This window comes from Megalops cyprinoides, chromosome 6 (assembly GCF_013368585.1).
Source record: "Megalops cyprinoides isolate fMegCyp1 chromosome 6, fMegCyp1.pri, whole genome shotgun sequence".
Classification (NCBI taxonomy): domain Eukaryota; kingdom Metazoa; phylum Chordata; class Actinopteri; order Elopiformes; family Megalopidae; genus Megalops; species Megalops cyprinoides.
The window spans coordinates 222,606-238,414 of NC_050588.1; the positions used below are offsets into that span (position 1 = coordinate 222,606).

The 15,809-nt window shown below is 41.6% G+C and overlaps 1 protein-coding gene across 1 annotated transcript in view; it reads right to left on the bottom strand.

The window, feature by feature from the left end:
• The window catches only part of LOC118779459 (plasma membrane calcium-transporting ATPase 3-like), a 115,259-nt gene that overhangs the window by 81,935 nt on the left and 17,515 nt on the right, over positions 1-15,809 (bottom strand). Inside the window, exons 2-3 of the mRNA XM_036531582.1 lie at positions 4,321-4,389; positions 2,717-3,472 (exon numbers count right to left, since the gene is read on the bottom strand). Of these exons, the coding sequence (XP_036387475.1) occupies positions 2,717-2,939 (223 nt within the window). The 5' untranslated portion in view covers positions 2,940-3,472; positions 4,321-4,389. The remainder of the gene's footprint in view (positions 1-2,716; positions 3,473-4,320; positions 4,390-15,809) is intronic.

The window sequence follows — 15,809 nt, forward strand, 5'->3', positions numbered from 1 at the left end:
TCTTACACCCAGAAGACCAATGATAGGTTTGTAGCCTAGCAGCACAAGCATGCACTGCATGTGGGATGTTAGCAGAGAAAAAGAGAGATTGAGAGAGAGATGGGAGAGAGAGGGAGATTGAGAAATGAGAAGATAGAGAAGCAAAATGAGTCAGGAGAAAGAGAGGAGGAACTGATGAACAAGAGAAAAGACACCACCTGTGAAGACTCATTGAGATAGATCCACTGGGATCTAAGCTGTGCTAAATTCCTCCACAGCAGCTAATTTATCCCATAACTGTCAATCTCATTCCCTAACAACCTGACAAGACTTTCAGAGCTGCACAAATACTCAAAAGAGTTAAAGGTCTCTATAGTATTTGTTGTTGTCACCTTTTAAATCATTGTGTGAACGCACTAAAAGAGACACTGGAACCAGAGGCAAATTCCTTTTATGTATAAAACCATACCTGGCCAATAAAGACTGATTCTGATCTGACCTATATCTTCACCGAGAGAAAAAAACAGGAAAGAAAACTCACCCAAAACGAAAAAATAAAGGAGGCAGCATTTCTGCACATCGAAAGTTTAATTTTAGCAGACCTTATTGGCAGCAGTATGTGTGTCTTCCTCAGATAAATAAGTACACACAGACGGCAGCTTTTCTGAAGGCAAGCCTCACCTCTGTCACCACACTCAGGTGGACTTGTTTGTGTATACACTTTTCTGTCAAAGCTAATAGGAACAAAAACAGGTCAGATGTAGGAGGTGCTAGGAGCAGTTTCACAGAAATAAAATGAATGAAATGTACACACGGAAGGATCTGTGTGTGTGTGTGTGTGTATTGGTCTATGTGAGTGGTTACATGTAAATGTGTGTGTGTTTGGGGGGGGGGGGTGGTATAAATGAGTGTATGTAAAAAAGTTGATGTATATTAGTAGGTGTGTGTGTGTGTGTTGGGGGGGGGGGGTGGTATAAATGAGTGTATGTAAAAAAGTTGATGTACATTAGTAGGTGCGTGTGTGTGTGTTGGGGGGGGGGGGGGGGGGGTTGGTATAAATGTGTGTATGTAAAAAAGTTGATGTACATTAGTAGGTACGTGTGTAGGTGTGTGTGTGTGTGTGTGTGTGTGTGTGTGCAGCACAACAGGACAATAGTGGGAGAACTAATGTCAAAGCCACTCCATGTATCTCTGCATTCCACTTTGTGGGGAGACAGTTTAATCCCTAATCTGCTAATCCAAATACAATGGGACAGGGTTTTTTAGAAAAAGAGGAAAAATGGTACACACTTCTGGTAATATTTTGTTTAAAAACTATTGTGTGAATGTGTGTCTGTGTGTATGAAAGAGAAAAAAGAAGAGAATATATGGTCAGTCACTGAAATTATTGAAACTAACTAAGATCACACATATCAAAAAATGACAAAAATGAATAAATAAAAAGAATTATTCTGGTTGAACAGGAAAATAAGACATGGATATAGCAAAGAGACAGGGTACAGCATTAAGACAGAAGTACAGTAAGTAGACAGAGGTAAAGTGGAGAGAGAGACATACAGAAGGACAGTGAGAAAGAGGCACGACAGAGAGACCAAGGTACAGCTGTTAGAAAGAGGTACAGCAAAGAGACAGGGGTGCAGCAGATAGAGTTATAGCAGTGACATAGAGGTACAGCAGTGAGACAGATGTATAGCAGTGAGACAGGTACAACAGAGACAGAGCTACAGCGGTAAGACATGAGTACAGCAGTGAGACAGAGGTATATCAGATATAGGGACAACAGAGAGATAAAAGTAAGGCAGAGAAACAAAGGCAACAAAGAGCGAGAGGCACTGCAAAGAAGACAGAGGTGTAGCAGTGAGACAAAAGTACAACAGAGAGAAAGGTACAGCAGAGAGACAGAGGTACAGTTGGACAGTGAAACACAGGTGGGTAATGAGGGAACTAAAATGAAGACATTAGTAAGACAAGGTGAAAATGTTACATAGACAGACTGGGAACAGGTGGCACTGCAGAGTCAGCAAGCAAAAGAAATGTAGATTTCAGTAATCCAGCTCTCATTCTCCAGCTGCAGTGTGTGTGTGTGTGTGTGTGTGTGTGTATGTGTGAGAAAGAGAGAGAGAGAGAGAGGGAGAGACAGAGAGAAAATGTTCTCTCTCAATTTATTTGATCTGGATTAGCTGTGGAAGACAAATGTTTCTAGAGAAGGCAAACTTGTTATGGAGAAAGAGACAGCACATTCCAGAGAAGCAGATAATTACTCAAAATGTGAACCGCAGAGCTACATAACCCTATAAAAGTAGCACATCCAAGCAGTCAGCCAAAGACAGAGTATTCCACTATCTGCAAAAAATGACAGCAAACACAGCAGTACAAAGGCGGTGAGGCATCATTGATGCCTGTATGAAACAAACCTAAGATTTCTGGGCCAGGGGTCAGATTTGCAATCCCCCAAGCCCTGCGTGGTGAAAAGAGCACTATGGATGGCAGTGCACCATATGGATGGCAGTGCATGGCTGATGCAGATGCATCAGAGGAAGACACAGGATTGACTCTTGGTGACACAAGCTACCAGAGAAACATACAGGTTGAAAGATATAACTGCCAAATAGTAGCATTACAGACCCTGAGCAATCAAAAAAAATCCAGACATAGCAGCACACAGAACAGCTCACAGAACAGCCAAAAAGCAGAAAAGCATACTGAGAGACAGCCGAGGCAGGGCTTCTTCACTCACCATCACTGGTTGAGGACTTGAGGTGTTGGCAGAGGCCCTCTGTATCCCCGTAGCTCTCCTGAATCTTCTGCAAAGCCTCTGTACCCCGTAGCTCCATCAGCTCCCTGAGCTCTGCCAGGGTGACCTCAAAGTCACCTGTGTGGTTGGCCTCCGGCCCTCCAATGCTTGTCCCACTGGCCCTCTTGGAGTGAAACTCCACCATGCTGTTGGCAAAGTCCCCCATTGCTGCTGCTGCTGAGGTGGAGATCTTGTTCAATTTCTGCTCCTGGTATTGGATAGCTTTCTTTGAGGGACTTCTTTGGTTGGAATGGATTTCTTTCTTCTCTGTCCGTCTCCCTCAGCTTCCTCTCTTCTCTGTCTCCATATGAGTGTGAGGGGAGAAGATTAGCAGGTTCATTGGATGTGGTGTAGTTTTCCTGGCTATCCTGTTCCTTCTATCCAGTGTTTTCCCGGCTGTCCTGTCCCTCGTATCCACTGTTTTCCTGACTGCCTTGTCCCTCTTATCCAGTGTTTTCCTAGCTGTTCTGTTCCTCTTGTCCAGTGTTTTCCTGGCTGTCCTGTCCCTTTTATCCAGGTTTATCTTCTCTTTGTCTGTCTGTTTACATTTATTTCCCCTCCCCCATAAACATCAACAGACAGAAGGCTCTGGATGTTTGCAATCCATGGGGGGGACAGGGATGGATGGATGGTAGATGGGCTTTAAAGGTCAACTATCAGAGCTTGGAATACTGGGTGTCACTGCTGTTCTGGAAGAACCTGCAGAAGAACAGAGAGAGGGGTATTAGAACCAAGTCCAGTAACATTTTCTTGCTCATCTGCTCACTTTAGCTCCCTATGTCTCTGGAGTCTCCTCTTTTAACTTGCAGTGTTGAGTCTCAATTAAAAAAAGCCCATTCCTCCTTATCACCTTCATCTTCCAAAACATGGAAAAATTACAGGGAGTTCGAACCACAAGGGTCGATGCCAAACACAGCCATTTAAGTAATGAACTACGATGCAAAAACAATAGTGTGAATCTGTGAAAATTCCGTTTTAGTTTATGTCATTTAGCAGTACAATGGTCAGCACTACAAGCAATGAACAGTTATTCCATATGTAGCCATTCATGTAAGGACTGCTGCAGGCTTGCACAAAGTTTCACATGCACCTTATCAGTCATCGCCTCAGTATTAAACACCAAAAACAAGAACTATGTCCTGGCAATAAAGAAATCAATAATATAAAACATATAATAGTTGTGTGGACCTTCCATTAATGTGATATTTACATTAATCTTCATCATGTTATCACTACATTCCATATGAAGTTGTGCCCTTGTGAATCCAAAGCAGAAATGGTAAAAGGAGAGACTGCAGTGTCAGTGTAGACACAAGTGTCTCTCCAGCCTCATTAATATTTCCTCTGAAGTGAAAACTCCATGACCATAAACAGTGCTAGTACCATGCATCTGTTTTCAGTCTATCCAAAAATACTTAAGACATAACAAGCACATGGACAGATGCACATGCAATCAGTCACCACCAAATATACTTACAATATACCTACAAACAAATATATACTTACATATACTTACAAACAAACACAAGTTTAGCATGCATACATACCTACATATAGTCATAGACGTGCACTCTGTAGCCATTATTCTTCTTGGGATGACATCATCAATCAATCAGCTTAATGCACAGCAGCGGAGAACATCCAAAAACAAATGAATTACCCACACCCAGATCCCCCTTGGCAAAGTAAGAACAATTATTTGCTACAATCTAGTTCATTCAAAAGTATCTCAACCTGCTACTGCCCCTGAAACAATTTTATACAGCAATATTCAAACACTGTCACACAAAGGTGCCAAAAAAAAAGAAATTTAGACCCATAGGCTGGATTGTGACAAATACACAAATGAATCAGCATAAGACAACCAACAATGAATGTTAATTACACATTAATATATGCTTAATAAGCAATTTAATATGTAGTTAATTATCTATTCAACATGTACTTACACAGCTCTCACACACTCGCACCTCTCACACATTCATTTTGAGCATAGGCCTTTTCAAATTACCTTTTAAAACTTCAAACTATCAAAATTTATTTATTTTATTTTATTTATTAAATTTATTTATATCAGGGACCATGTACAAAATACATTAACCTCAAAAAGAGGAAAGATGCTTTGTACCAGATTTAGCTACTAGTTAATTTCCATCTGCAGTCCCTGGGCAGGTGAAGGAAGCAATAAAACACACAACAAAACCTAACGTTACCACTACAAATAGGCCAACATCCTATTCATACTCACGCAGGCACACGCAGACACACACACATACACAGGCACACAATGACACACTTCATAGGAATAAACACATGACAGAATATAGATATCAAAATATTACATACATATATCCAAAGTTATAAAATCAGGTCATCAGAATGTTGAATTAATGCTGACAAGACTGGTTACTTAAAATCCATTTTTTAACTTCATGAGAGAAAATATGGAAGTCTGTGCAGGTTTTCAAATTGGTGAGGAGCTTATTCCATTCTTTAATAGCTTTGGAAGAAAAGCCGGATTGTGAAAAGGCGGAGCCTCGTTTAGGGACTCTACAATCTCCCCTTGAAGCAGACATTGAAGCTCTGCTCCTTTGCTCAGAGTAGAGGTGAACAAAGCTCTTCAATGGTGGAGGAGCAGCATTATGAATAATCTTATGTACTAAACGGATGTCTGAATATAAAATTGTTTTTGTTTATTCAAAAAATACATAGTCACTGTTTTCTCAATATTCAGAGTGAGACATGAATAACTAAGCCACTTTGCAACTTTTTCCATTGTTAATGACAATTTGGCAGCAACTTGTTCAGGGTCTTTCCCATGTGCATATAAGGTCTGCATACATCAGGGTCTCTACACCATCGCACACAGATGGAAGATCATTGATGTATCCACTGAACAACAATGGCCCTAAGATGGAACCTTTCGGCACTCCCATAATGCAAGCTCTTAGAGATGATGTTTTATCCTTTATCTGGACGCACTGAGAGCGGTCAAGTAAGTAAGACTGAATCCAATTTAGTGCATTAACAGAAAGTTTCAATTTAGACAATTTAGAAAAGAGTACTGAATGATTGACTGTATGAAAAGCCTCACGCAGGTCAAGAAAGTCAGCACCCACCACCCTTCCTTTATCAGAGGTGTAAAGAGTACTAAATTATTTTACTCAAGTAAAAGTACTGTTACTATGGTGCAACTGTACTAAAGTAAAAGTAAAATTACTTGTGTAAAAATCCACTCAAATAAAAGTAAAAAGTAACTTATTTAAAATTTACTTTGAGTAAAAGTTACTTAGTTACTTTTTTTTAACTGTGTGGTTGGCGAGGTGCAGATAGATAGTCCTCTAGGACCTTTCCTAGGCAATGCAGACAGGGCAAGAGCATGTATATAACATGTTATTTTTAATTTCAGATCACCTTTATAAAATAAAGTGCATTAACAAATTAAATTAAAACATAAAATAAAACATTGCATAAATATTTGCACAAATATTTTTAAATGGAATAAAAAATAAAAATAATATAAATTTATATTAATAAAAAGTTAAATGAAATAAATAAACATGAAATAAATACAATTAAAAACTGAAATAAAAAGTAAACATGATATAAAATAAAGTATACTAACAAATTAAAATCAATTGCCTACTCAAGGACATTAATTTTTGCCATTGGATTTAAATCACGTGTGGCGACAGACTTAATGAGACCAGTCAGGCTGCTTGGACCTCTGATAGAACTGACCTTAAAAATGTTAGGTACAGTACATTCTGAAGGTCACTGTACATTACATAAAGTGTCTCCGCCATGTAGCAATGCTCAGAAGACTTTGTAAGGCCAAAGTGCAGCTTTAACTCATCCCACTGGTTCAGGATGGGATCAACTGCGGGCTCAATGAACAGCCACCATGTTGCACACACCTGAGTGAATTGCAGGGGCTTTTCTCCAATGTTTATTGTCTCATAGACTGCCCTGTAAGCATCCTTCCATTTAGAAGAAAACCAATTATATGTCTCCCTCACAAGGTACTCCACACTTCTTGGTATGGTGTCATGTGATGCATGACTGACAGTTAGCTGGAGAGAATGGCATACACATCTAATGAGCACAAGACTGGACAGGCTGTACTCATCCCGAAGGACTTTGTAAACACCATTATTTATGCCAGTCATTACAGAGGCACTGTCTGTCCCAATGCCAATCAGATATTCCTTTTTTAAACCACATTTGACCAGAAAATCCATTAGTGCAGTTGCAATAGCCCTAGCATCCCTTGGTTAGCTCAAGCAAACCAAGATATGTGGAGTTTATTCTAACTTAAGTCACTAAATGCTGCTTTGCAGGCTTCCCCCAAATTATCTATGGTTAGCAACGACCTGCAGGATTTCTTCTTAGGGTATGCACAGAAACTTGACGACACACATGCACTTACACGCATGCACACACACACACACAGAGAGAAACACCACTGACTGATTAATGAATAATGAAATCTGGCCTACCTATTTGAAGTTTACCCTCCTTCTCGCATCGAATTGTTTGCACACTTCCTCACTATTTTCATTTCAGGATGAATGTTCATAAGGGCAAGTCCAGTGAGCTTGCCGTCTGTCGTCGTAGCAGTGACAACAGACCAGACATTGATCACATAGCCTAATTGAAGAGCGTTTAGCCGAAGGAGAATATATGAAGTGGACTTGCACTTGATATGCGAATATCGGTAAACACTCAAGGGTGGTCAACATGTCATACCCAGAAGGCTACTTAATAAAGTCGGTATATCACAGTTTGTTTTATAGCTACTTTCCTCAGTGTGCCAAGAGCTAGCTTGCTAATTGATACACCTAGCAAGCTTCGATGGAAATTGAAAAATGCACAATAAAAGCCAAATGTTAATAAATGCTCATGCTGTTACGATCATACAGTCCAAGAATTGTCTATACTTTAATTCTGTCAGACACAATTCTATCGTCTTTTACATGTAATATTTAGCATAAAAGCTGGCGCAAAACTGCGCCGATCTCCATCAGAGACATTTATACGACGTCAGTTTCTGTCTTGGCGTAGGAGGTCACGTCATTTCCTGGCACATAGTTCATGGAGACTTTTTTTTTTTACTCTGTAACAGAGGCCATTTAAATTGTAGCGAAGTAAAATACCTCAACATAAACATACTTAAGTAAAAGTAAAATTGCAGTTTTTAAAAAATACTCAAAAAGTACAAGTAGACAAAAAATCTACTTTGTTCCAGTAACGAGAGTAATTGTAATTCGTTACTTCCATCCCTGTCCTTTATCAAGGCTAGCAAAATGCACCACCCAAACTGTTAAAACTGTAAAAACTACTACTATGAGTAGTAGCGATGTAACTTATCAAATTTCGCGAATATGCGATAAAAAAAAAATGTCTCGATACCGTCGTGGGACTGTGATGAAATCTACCAGGATATTACATGGTTATTTCGCTAGTATAGCTGCGTTCTACTATCTCTCCTTGTCGAAAATTGTATTGTTTTTGTGTTGCAATTGTACTAGGGGCGATTTGTTCCTTATCCTGCTCTCACACCGGCAGCAACAAGCGACAAAGTGGCTGGAAGTCATTCATTTCCAATGGTCGCTGGGCGACACTGAGTAACATGGTGCGGCAAGTCACCTGGCGACAAAGAAAGTTCAGCAAAGTTCAACTTTATGCAAATGAGCAGTGACAGAGTCCAGCAACGGCCAATCAGAGGGCACATTTGTTGCTCTTCAGCGCATGGATAGCGGCCATTGCGAATGTTAATTTGCGGCCCATGGTGAAACGGTAGTGTTTGAAGCAAGATCACACTGTTTATAGGAAAATAGATTCGCTCCAAAACATATTTTTCAGTGGGAATGCACCTGATTTGTGGGTTCACGCATATATTGGGCGATATATTAATCATATCGTATAACCGGGGATTTTCGCGGAGCAGGTATGAGCGGAGAACGTGGCAAGCAGGCTGCGAAGTAGCTAATGCTTTGTTTGCAATGTGACAATGTCAAGTTGGCTAGCTGACTAATTTGCACAATGTAATGCGACAGTTTCTAGTTAGCTAGCTGTTAATTCACCCATTGAATAGGTCACCTTAGCCATCATCGCAACAATTGCCTCCCCTGAGAGATTTGGCAGGAGCCGCCACTGAATTGCACATACATAGTTAAGAAATTCATTACCAAAGACAATTCATGCCAATTTTTGCACATACTTAGGTCATGGCTGGTTGCTTTTATTTTATTAAAGAAGGAAAGCAGAAGCACTTTAAGTTAAAAGGAAAAGCAAATTTTATATGAATAAAAAAATGCTGATTTATTTATTTTATATTTATGTCATCTTTCTTCATTTTTTAATATTGCGATAAATATTGTATCATGGACTTTTCATCGTGGTGTTATTGTACCGTGAGTTTATTGCTACATCCCTAATAAGTAGTACTACTGTCTGTTGCTAGAATCTACTAGAATATTATGTAAGACTTTCTGCTGCCTGATGTCTGAATTTAAGTGGGAATGGACTTGATTAGTACTTGGATGGGAGATCTTCTGGGATATCTTACTGGAAGTGGTGTTGGTGGGTCGATAGGGAGTAGTTGTCCATTGTGCCTTAGGAGGTGTCATCTTTGGGACGAGACATTAAATTGAGATCCTGACTCACTGCCGTCATTTGCTAGAATATGTGTTGGAGAAAGTGGTAAAAACTAGCAGTACTAAAACAGAAGAGAAAAAAGCAGCATGTCAGAAATCACTAGAGTAAAGTTGGTCCAGGGCTATGTTTTAGGAGGGGCCATAAATGGAGCAGCACTCCTTAAGTCAGTCCCTAAAACTTTAAAGACTGCAGAAATCATAATTGAAGGGAGTGGCAGGGATTGTACTGAGGTTTGTTTTCAGCACTAATGCCTTTATGGGAATTGTGATTTGCTTACATCACCAGCCCATTAAATACTGTCACTGAACACTACATTCACTGAGCTTCACTGTGGTTAATTGTAGTGCACCACCAGGGATTATTCTGTGCTGTCTGCAGTCATTCTGTTCCTTTCTCTCTCTGTCCACTCCCAGCAATGCACTTCCCTTTCCATGCCCACTCTCTCTCCTTCTCTTTCAGCCCACTCCCAGCAATTTTCCTTCTCATTCCCACTCCCTTTCTCTTTTTGCCCACTCTCAGCAATTTGCCTTTCCATTCCAACCCTCTCTTTCTCTCTCTACCTTCTCCCACCAATGCCCCACTCTTTCTATTCCAACCTTTCCTCTTTCTCTTTCTCTTTCCCCCATGCAGAGGTAAAGACTATATTGACCCATTTACTGAGACTAGTTATGGCAGTGGGAGATTAGTGGGGATAATCAAGCACCCAATTACCACATTCAGCAGGGTGAGCTACACATGTGTTTCTAGCCTAAATATTGGCTGTGCACAAGCATCAAGGCCTTGAACATGATGCAGGCAGCTACAGGGAGCCAGTGGAGCGAGACCAAGAGAGTTGTGACATGAACTTTTTTGGTTGGTTGAAAACCAGATGTGCAGCCACATTCTGTATCAGCTGCAGAGGCTTAGTAGTGCATGCAAGTAGGCCAGAGAAAAGAGCAATGCAGTAGTCCAGTCTTGATACGACCAGTGCCTGGACAAGGAGCTGCACAGCATACTCAGACACGTAGGACTTTATACGTAATGGTCTTGGTTTGGTTTGTCCATCACTTGGTTTTGTCCCATTACAATATATTGCTTCTAAAACATTTTCTGTACAAGGGAATGAAACCATGGTCCAGAGTGTCATATAATGTTTCATCATTTTTACCATTTCCACTTGTAGATACATATCATGCTTTGCAAAAATATACTTATTCTCCTTCAGGTCCAAGACACATTTTTTTGACTGTGACAAACCTGCTGTTGGATGAAGGCTGTTGCAGATATTCCCTCTGGATGCTGTGTTGAATGACATTGTGTCAATGGAAGCTCAGACTCTGCTTCAGTGGAGGCTCAGACTGCTTCAGTGGAAGCTCAGACTCTACTTCAGTGGAAGCTCAGACTCTGCTTCAGTGGAGGCCCAGACATTGTGTCAGTGAAGGCTCAGACTCTGCTTCAGTGGAGGCTCAGACTCTGCTTCAGAGGAGGTTCAGACATTGTATCAGTGGAGGCTCAGACTTTGCTTCATGTAGGCTCAGACTCCGCTTCAGTGGAAGCTCAGACTCTGTGTCAGGGGAGGCTGACACAGTCAGACAGTGCCAATATCATTGTGAATATGAGTTAATTTAGTGCTACACAATCTAATTCCATAAGATTAAAAGTTAATAAATATCAATTTTATGAGCAACTTGGGGGACTGTTTTAAATATGGGATCCCTGTAATGCTCTGTGTAAATGATATAAAGCTGTACTTGTATTAGAGAATAAATAATCTAATTTTAAGGGGAAACACTCTTCTTCAGCATCATTGCAACAACCTGGTAAAAATGCACCTGCTTCAAATGTCTAGACAGTCTGCTCCTATCATGAAATGAACAGTCAGAGGAAAGTGTATTTCATTTTTGATCATGAATTGCTGATGCATTATTAATTGATAATTATTGTGCAATTTCCTGGATCAGATGAGTGTAGTACTTATGAGGATGCACACAGGCATCTTACATGCAGACCACAGAGATGGGCAACAGATACACAGATCATATACAGACAACCAGACTAGTATTAGTTAGATGAGTCTGCCCAAGGAGAGTCACATAATATCCGGCAACCTTAGGGAAATGGAACTACAACCTCACCTGTTAAAAAATGCCATATGTGTATGTTATATGAATGACAGTCAAGAATGAACTCATCAGAAAAAAAGAATATCACATTCAGATCAGCAACATTTAAGTTTTACATTGTGGACACACTCCATCTGCACTGTATTGGGTTACACACATGGTGAAATATTTTGTAGCTTTAAGTTCCAGGAATATGACATTTGGGTACTTTTTTATTGCAGTACTTAGTTTCATATGGATACATGCTCTTATATACAATCTTTCAGTCCCTAAGTCGTATGAATGAAATCCTCAAATTCACTCACAAAGCCAATCAATAGTCTCCAACATCACACACACAGATATACATATGGAAATACACATATATATGCCATCTCTAGTCAGCTTTTTGTTGCCATGGTTACCCACTGACGCCGCCCACTACGATCTGTCAGTCTTCTCTCTCTTGCTCTCTCTGTCACACTTCACCCTTGCCAGCAGCAGTTTGTGGACATCAGCTAGCCTGTAGGGTGAGTCAAACTGTACCACCTCATGACTGGGACCCATTGGAGGGGAGGCAATGATGCCATCTAGGCTTCCCAAACCTCTCCTGGAGGACCCCTTGTCCTGCATGTTTTAGATCTCTCCCTGCTCCAACACAGCTGATTTAAATGACCAGTTTGTTATTAAGCAGCTTCAGGAGTTCACAATGAGTTGATCATTTGAATCAGCTCTGTTGGACCAGGGAGAGATCTAAAACATGCAGGACAAGGGGTCCTCCAGGAGAGGTTTGGGAAACGCTGATCTAGGCAATGGGCATCCAGTCAACTTGCCTAGCAGAGTGGCTGGTGGAGCAGTTGTGTGGGTCCCTCCTAGCTACAGGGATCTCCTGATGAACAGGACCCAGTCTGACCACTGGGATGATGAGCATGAGCACTGCCTCCCTTCCTCTCACTGCTGCTGTGGGGAGTGGCAGGAGGGGCTGATGCAGTCCTTCAGAACCCCAGAGCTGGGAGTCTTTTAGGAAGAAAGCAGTGTGCACTGTCTGTGTCAGCATTACCCACCTTCAGTCAGGGCTGGTGCTTCAAGCCTCCAAGTGAACTGAGGTTTTTGGGTCAGACTCCTCCTCTAAAGATCACTGGAGGTCCCCGTACAATCATGCAACTGAAAAAGGGAATGCTGACCTCCCAGTACATGGGGCAATAGCGACAATAGACATCTGGCACACCTTCATCCAACAGTGAGGAAGAGTTGCCCTTTCTGTTCACAGGTCAAAACACTGGAACACATTTTTGTTCATTGTCCCTGATTTACTGGGCTCGTCTCTCTTTCACAATGGTCATGTTTTTAATATTCAAAAGAGAGATACTGTTACTTTGTTTAATTTTTTGTTTGATGTAGAAAGCTTGCAATCTTAAACAAAAACCTATGTCCCTGGGGTGCAGTAAGTGGATCCTAGCAGCATGATGGTGGCATTGCTCAAAAGCCACCTGAGGATTGAGTGCTCGTTCTACAAATTGGTGGACAATTCGGTTGATTTTATGAATATTTCGGGTATGGGTGAGTTTTTTGCACAGGATTTAAATGATGACACTCATGTCTTTATTTTTCTCATTTTGTTTTTCTGCTCCTTTGTTGTCATTTTTTCTTTCTTCTTCTCCCCCTGACAATTTCTGTCTTTTTCATTTTTATTACTGAGGTTCTGATGGGGTATACAGGGTGGGGTTTCTGTTCTATTAGGGTATAGAGGGTGAGGTTTCTGTTCTGATGGGCTATACTGTCAGGGCTCCGCCCCCTTAGCGGTGGTGTTTTGTTTTCCCCTGTCCATGTGCTCTTGTTTTCCTTGTGTTCCAGCCCCACCCCGCTCCCCGCCTGGTCCCCGCCCACCTGATTTCCTCATTGCCTTCACCTGCCTGCCTGCCCACCTGCATCCCATCTCCTTGTCACCCCAGCCCTATATCTTCCCTGCGTGTCTCTGTCTTGTTGCTAGTTCGTTTCAGTGTTTCCGTCATGTTTCGTAGTGTTCTGCTGTCATCGCTTTTCCTGCCTGCATCCTGACTACGATTCTGCCTGCCGCCTGGATTCGATTGCCTGATTTCTCGCCGGCCTGGTACCTGACCCTGTCTGCCACGATTCCCTGACTTTGGATTTGCCCCCGGACTGCTCCTCTGTGCTTTGAACCTGCCTGGCTCTACTGCCTGCCGTTCAAATAAACGCCCTGAACCTGAGGATTGCGTGGTCCGCGTTTGTGTCCCGGTCACTCCTGTGACAGATAGAGGGCAGGACTTCTGTTCTGATGGGGTATAGGGGTTAGGGTTTCTGCTCTGATAGGGTAGGAGTATAGAGGTTTTGTTGTTTCCATTTTCTTTTCTGTTTTGCTTAGTCAGAATGAATTGTGCCTGTGATGCAATATGATGTCCCAATACAGTGGGGTTAAAACTGAAACTCTAACAGTCCCTTTCCCTCTCTGTCTTTCAGTTACGTTCATTTCAATTGTGCTTTATTGGCAGGACAAACAAATTTCAGTGTAGCCAAAGCAATAATGTTAACCCTACGATCACACCGGCAGTGACGAGTGACAAATCGGGCAGAAGTCATTCACTTCCAATAGTTGCTGGGTGACACTGAGCGACATGGCACGATGAGTCCCGTTTTTTAGATCACATGGATGGCCGTGTACATGTGCACCGTTTACCTGGGGAACTGATGGCACCAGGATGCACTGTGGGAAGATGACAAGTCGGTGGAGGGAGTGTGATGCTCTGGGCAATGTTCTGCTGGGAAACCCTGGGTCCGGCCATTCATGTGGACGTCAATTTGACACGTGCCACCTACCTAAACATCGCTGCAGACCAGGTACACCCCTTCATGGCAATGATATTCCCAGATGGCAGTGGCCTCTTTCAGCAGGATAATGCATCTTGCCACACTGCATACATTGTTTGGGAATGGTTTGAGGAACATGATGAAGTGTTCAAGGTGTTGCCCTGGCCTCCAGATTCTCCAGATCTCAGTCGGTGTTGTTTTGGCGGCACACGGAGGACCGACAACATTATTATATATACACACACACACAAACACAAACACACACACACACACACACACAACCAGGAAGAGCCAAATACTTTTGCTCTTGGAGCCAGTCTTTGCTGAAGTTGATTCAACTGGGAAGGACATTTGTTTGTTCTTTGGGACTGTTATTGCTTAGTTCTGTTTGACTCAGATTCACCTAACACCTTACCAGCCATGTTTTAGCTAAATATCTCAGTCTTGTTATTGTTCTCACACAACAGTCCTACAACCAGGGCTGTATCTACCATTGAGGACACCGAGGTCATGTCCTCAGTATTTTTCGTTTCATTTTCCATTTTTTTTCTTAAGTTTCCTTTTATTTAGCAAGGGAAAATAAAGCCGACCTAATTATCATTGCATCAACGTGGTGTCACGTGACACGGAGTTCCACATAGCCTACCTCCGATTTGTGAAGGCTAAACGCGGTCGTGGAGAATTCTATTTGTAGAACTGTCCCGGGTAAATTAAATGAATGAACGTAATGCAGCAGCAAAGATGTGTAGAAGGCTGCAACAATCAAAATTATCGTTTGGAGCAGGAAAGCCAACAGAAGAGCAGGCAAAGAAGAGGAGGGAAGGTGAGAATTTAAGTAGGCTAATATGAGAATGAGAAATAGGATGCAATAGGTTAGCTAGCCTACATGCTAACCTGTACTGAAAACGTAATGTAATTGATGAAAGGAGATGCAGCTAATCTGACAATTGGGCTATATATTATTGTATATGTCAGGAAGAATAATTCATATTGTGCTGGACTTTATTTTTAATAGACTAAGCATTAACATGTTATTATAGCATGGCTCAGTTACTTAGACTTGTCGTTTTAAAAATTCAACAGAGGAGAGAGGAGACAGAGATGAGGAAGTTGAAGGGACAGAGACAGGAGGAAGAGAGAGAGAGAGAACAGGAGAAGAGCCCAGTGAGAGTCAGGTTGCTCAGTCAGGAGGTCCTGGTGCATCCTCATGATCAGCCTATGACTCAGCAATTTACAAAGGCCAGAGTCACTACTCTGATGAGGACAAACTGAGCATTCTCCAGAACAAATGGAGCAGAGGCCAATATAAATATCCCCAAAGACAATTTGGGAAAAGGCTCTTGAGATATAATGTAGAGTGGGAAAAAAATACCCCTGGTTACGATACTCTCCATCTGAGTATGCAGCATATTGCTGTGTGTGTATTTTGTTTAACAAACAGAAAGGGTCAAATGCCACATTCCAGAAGG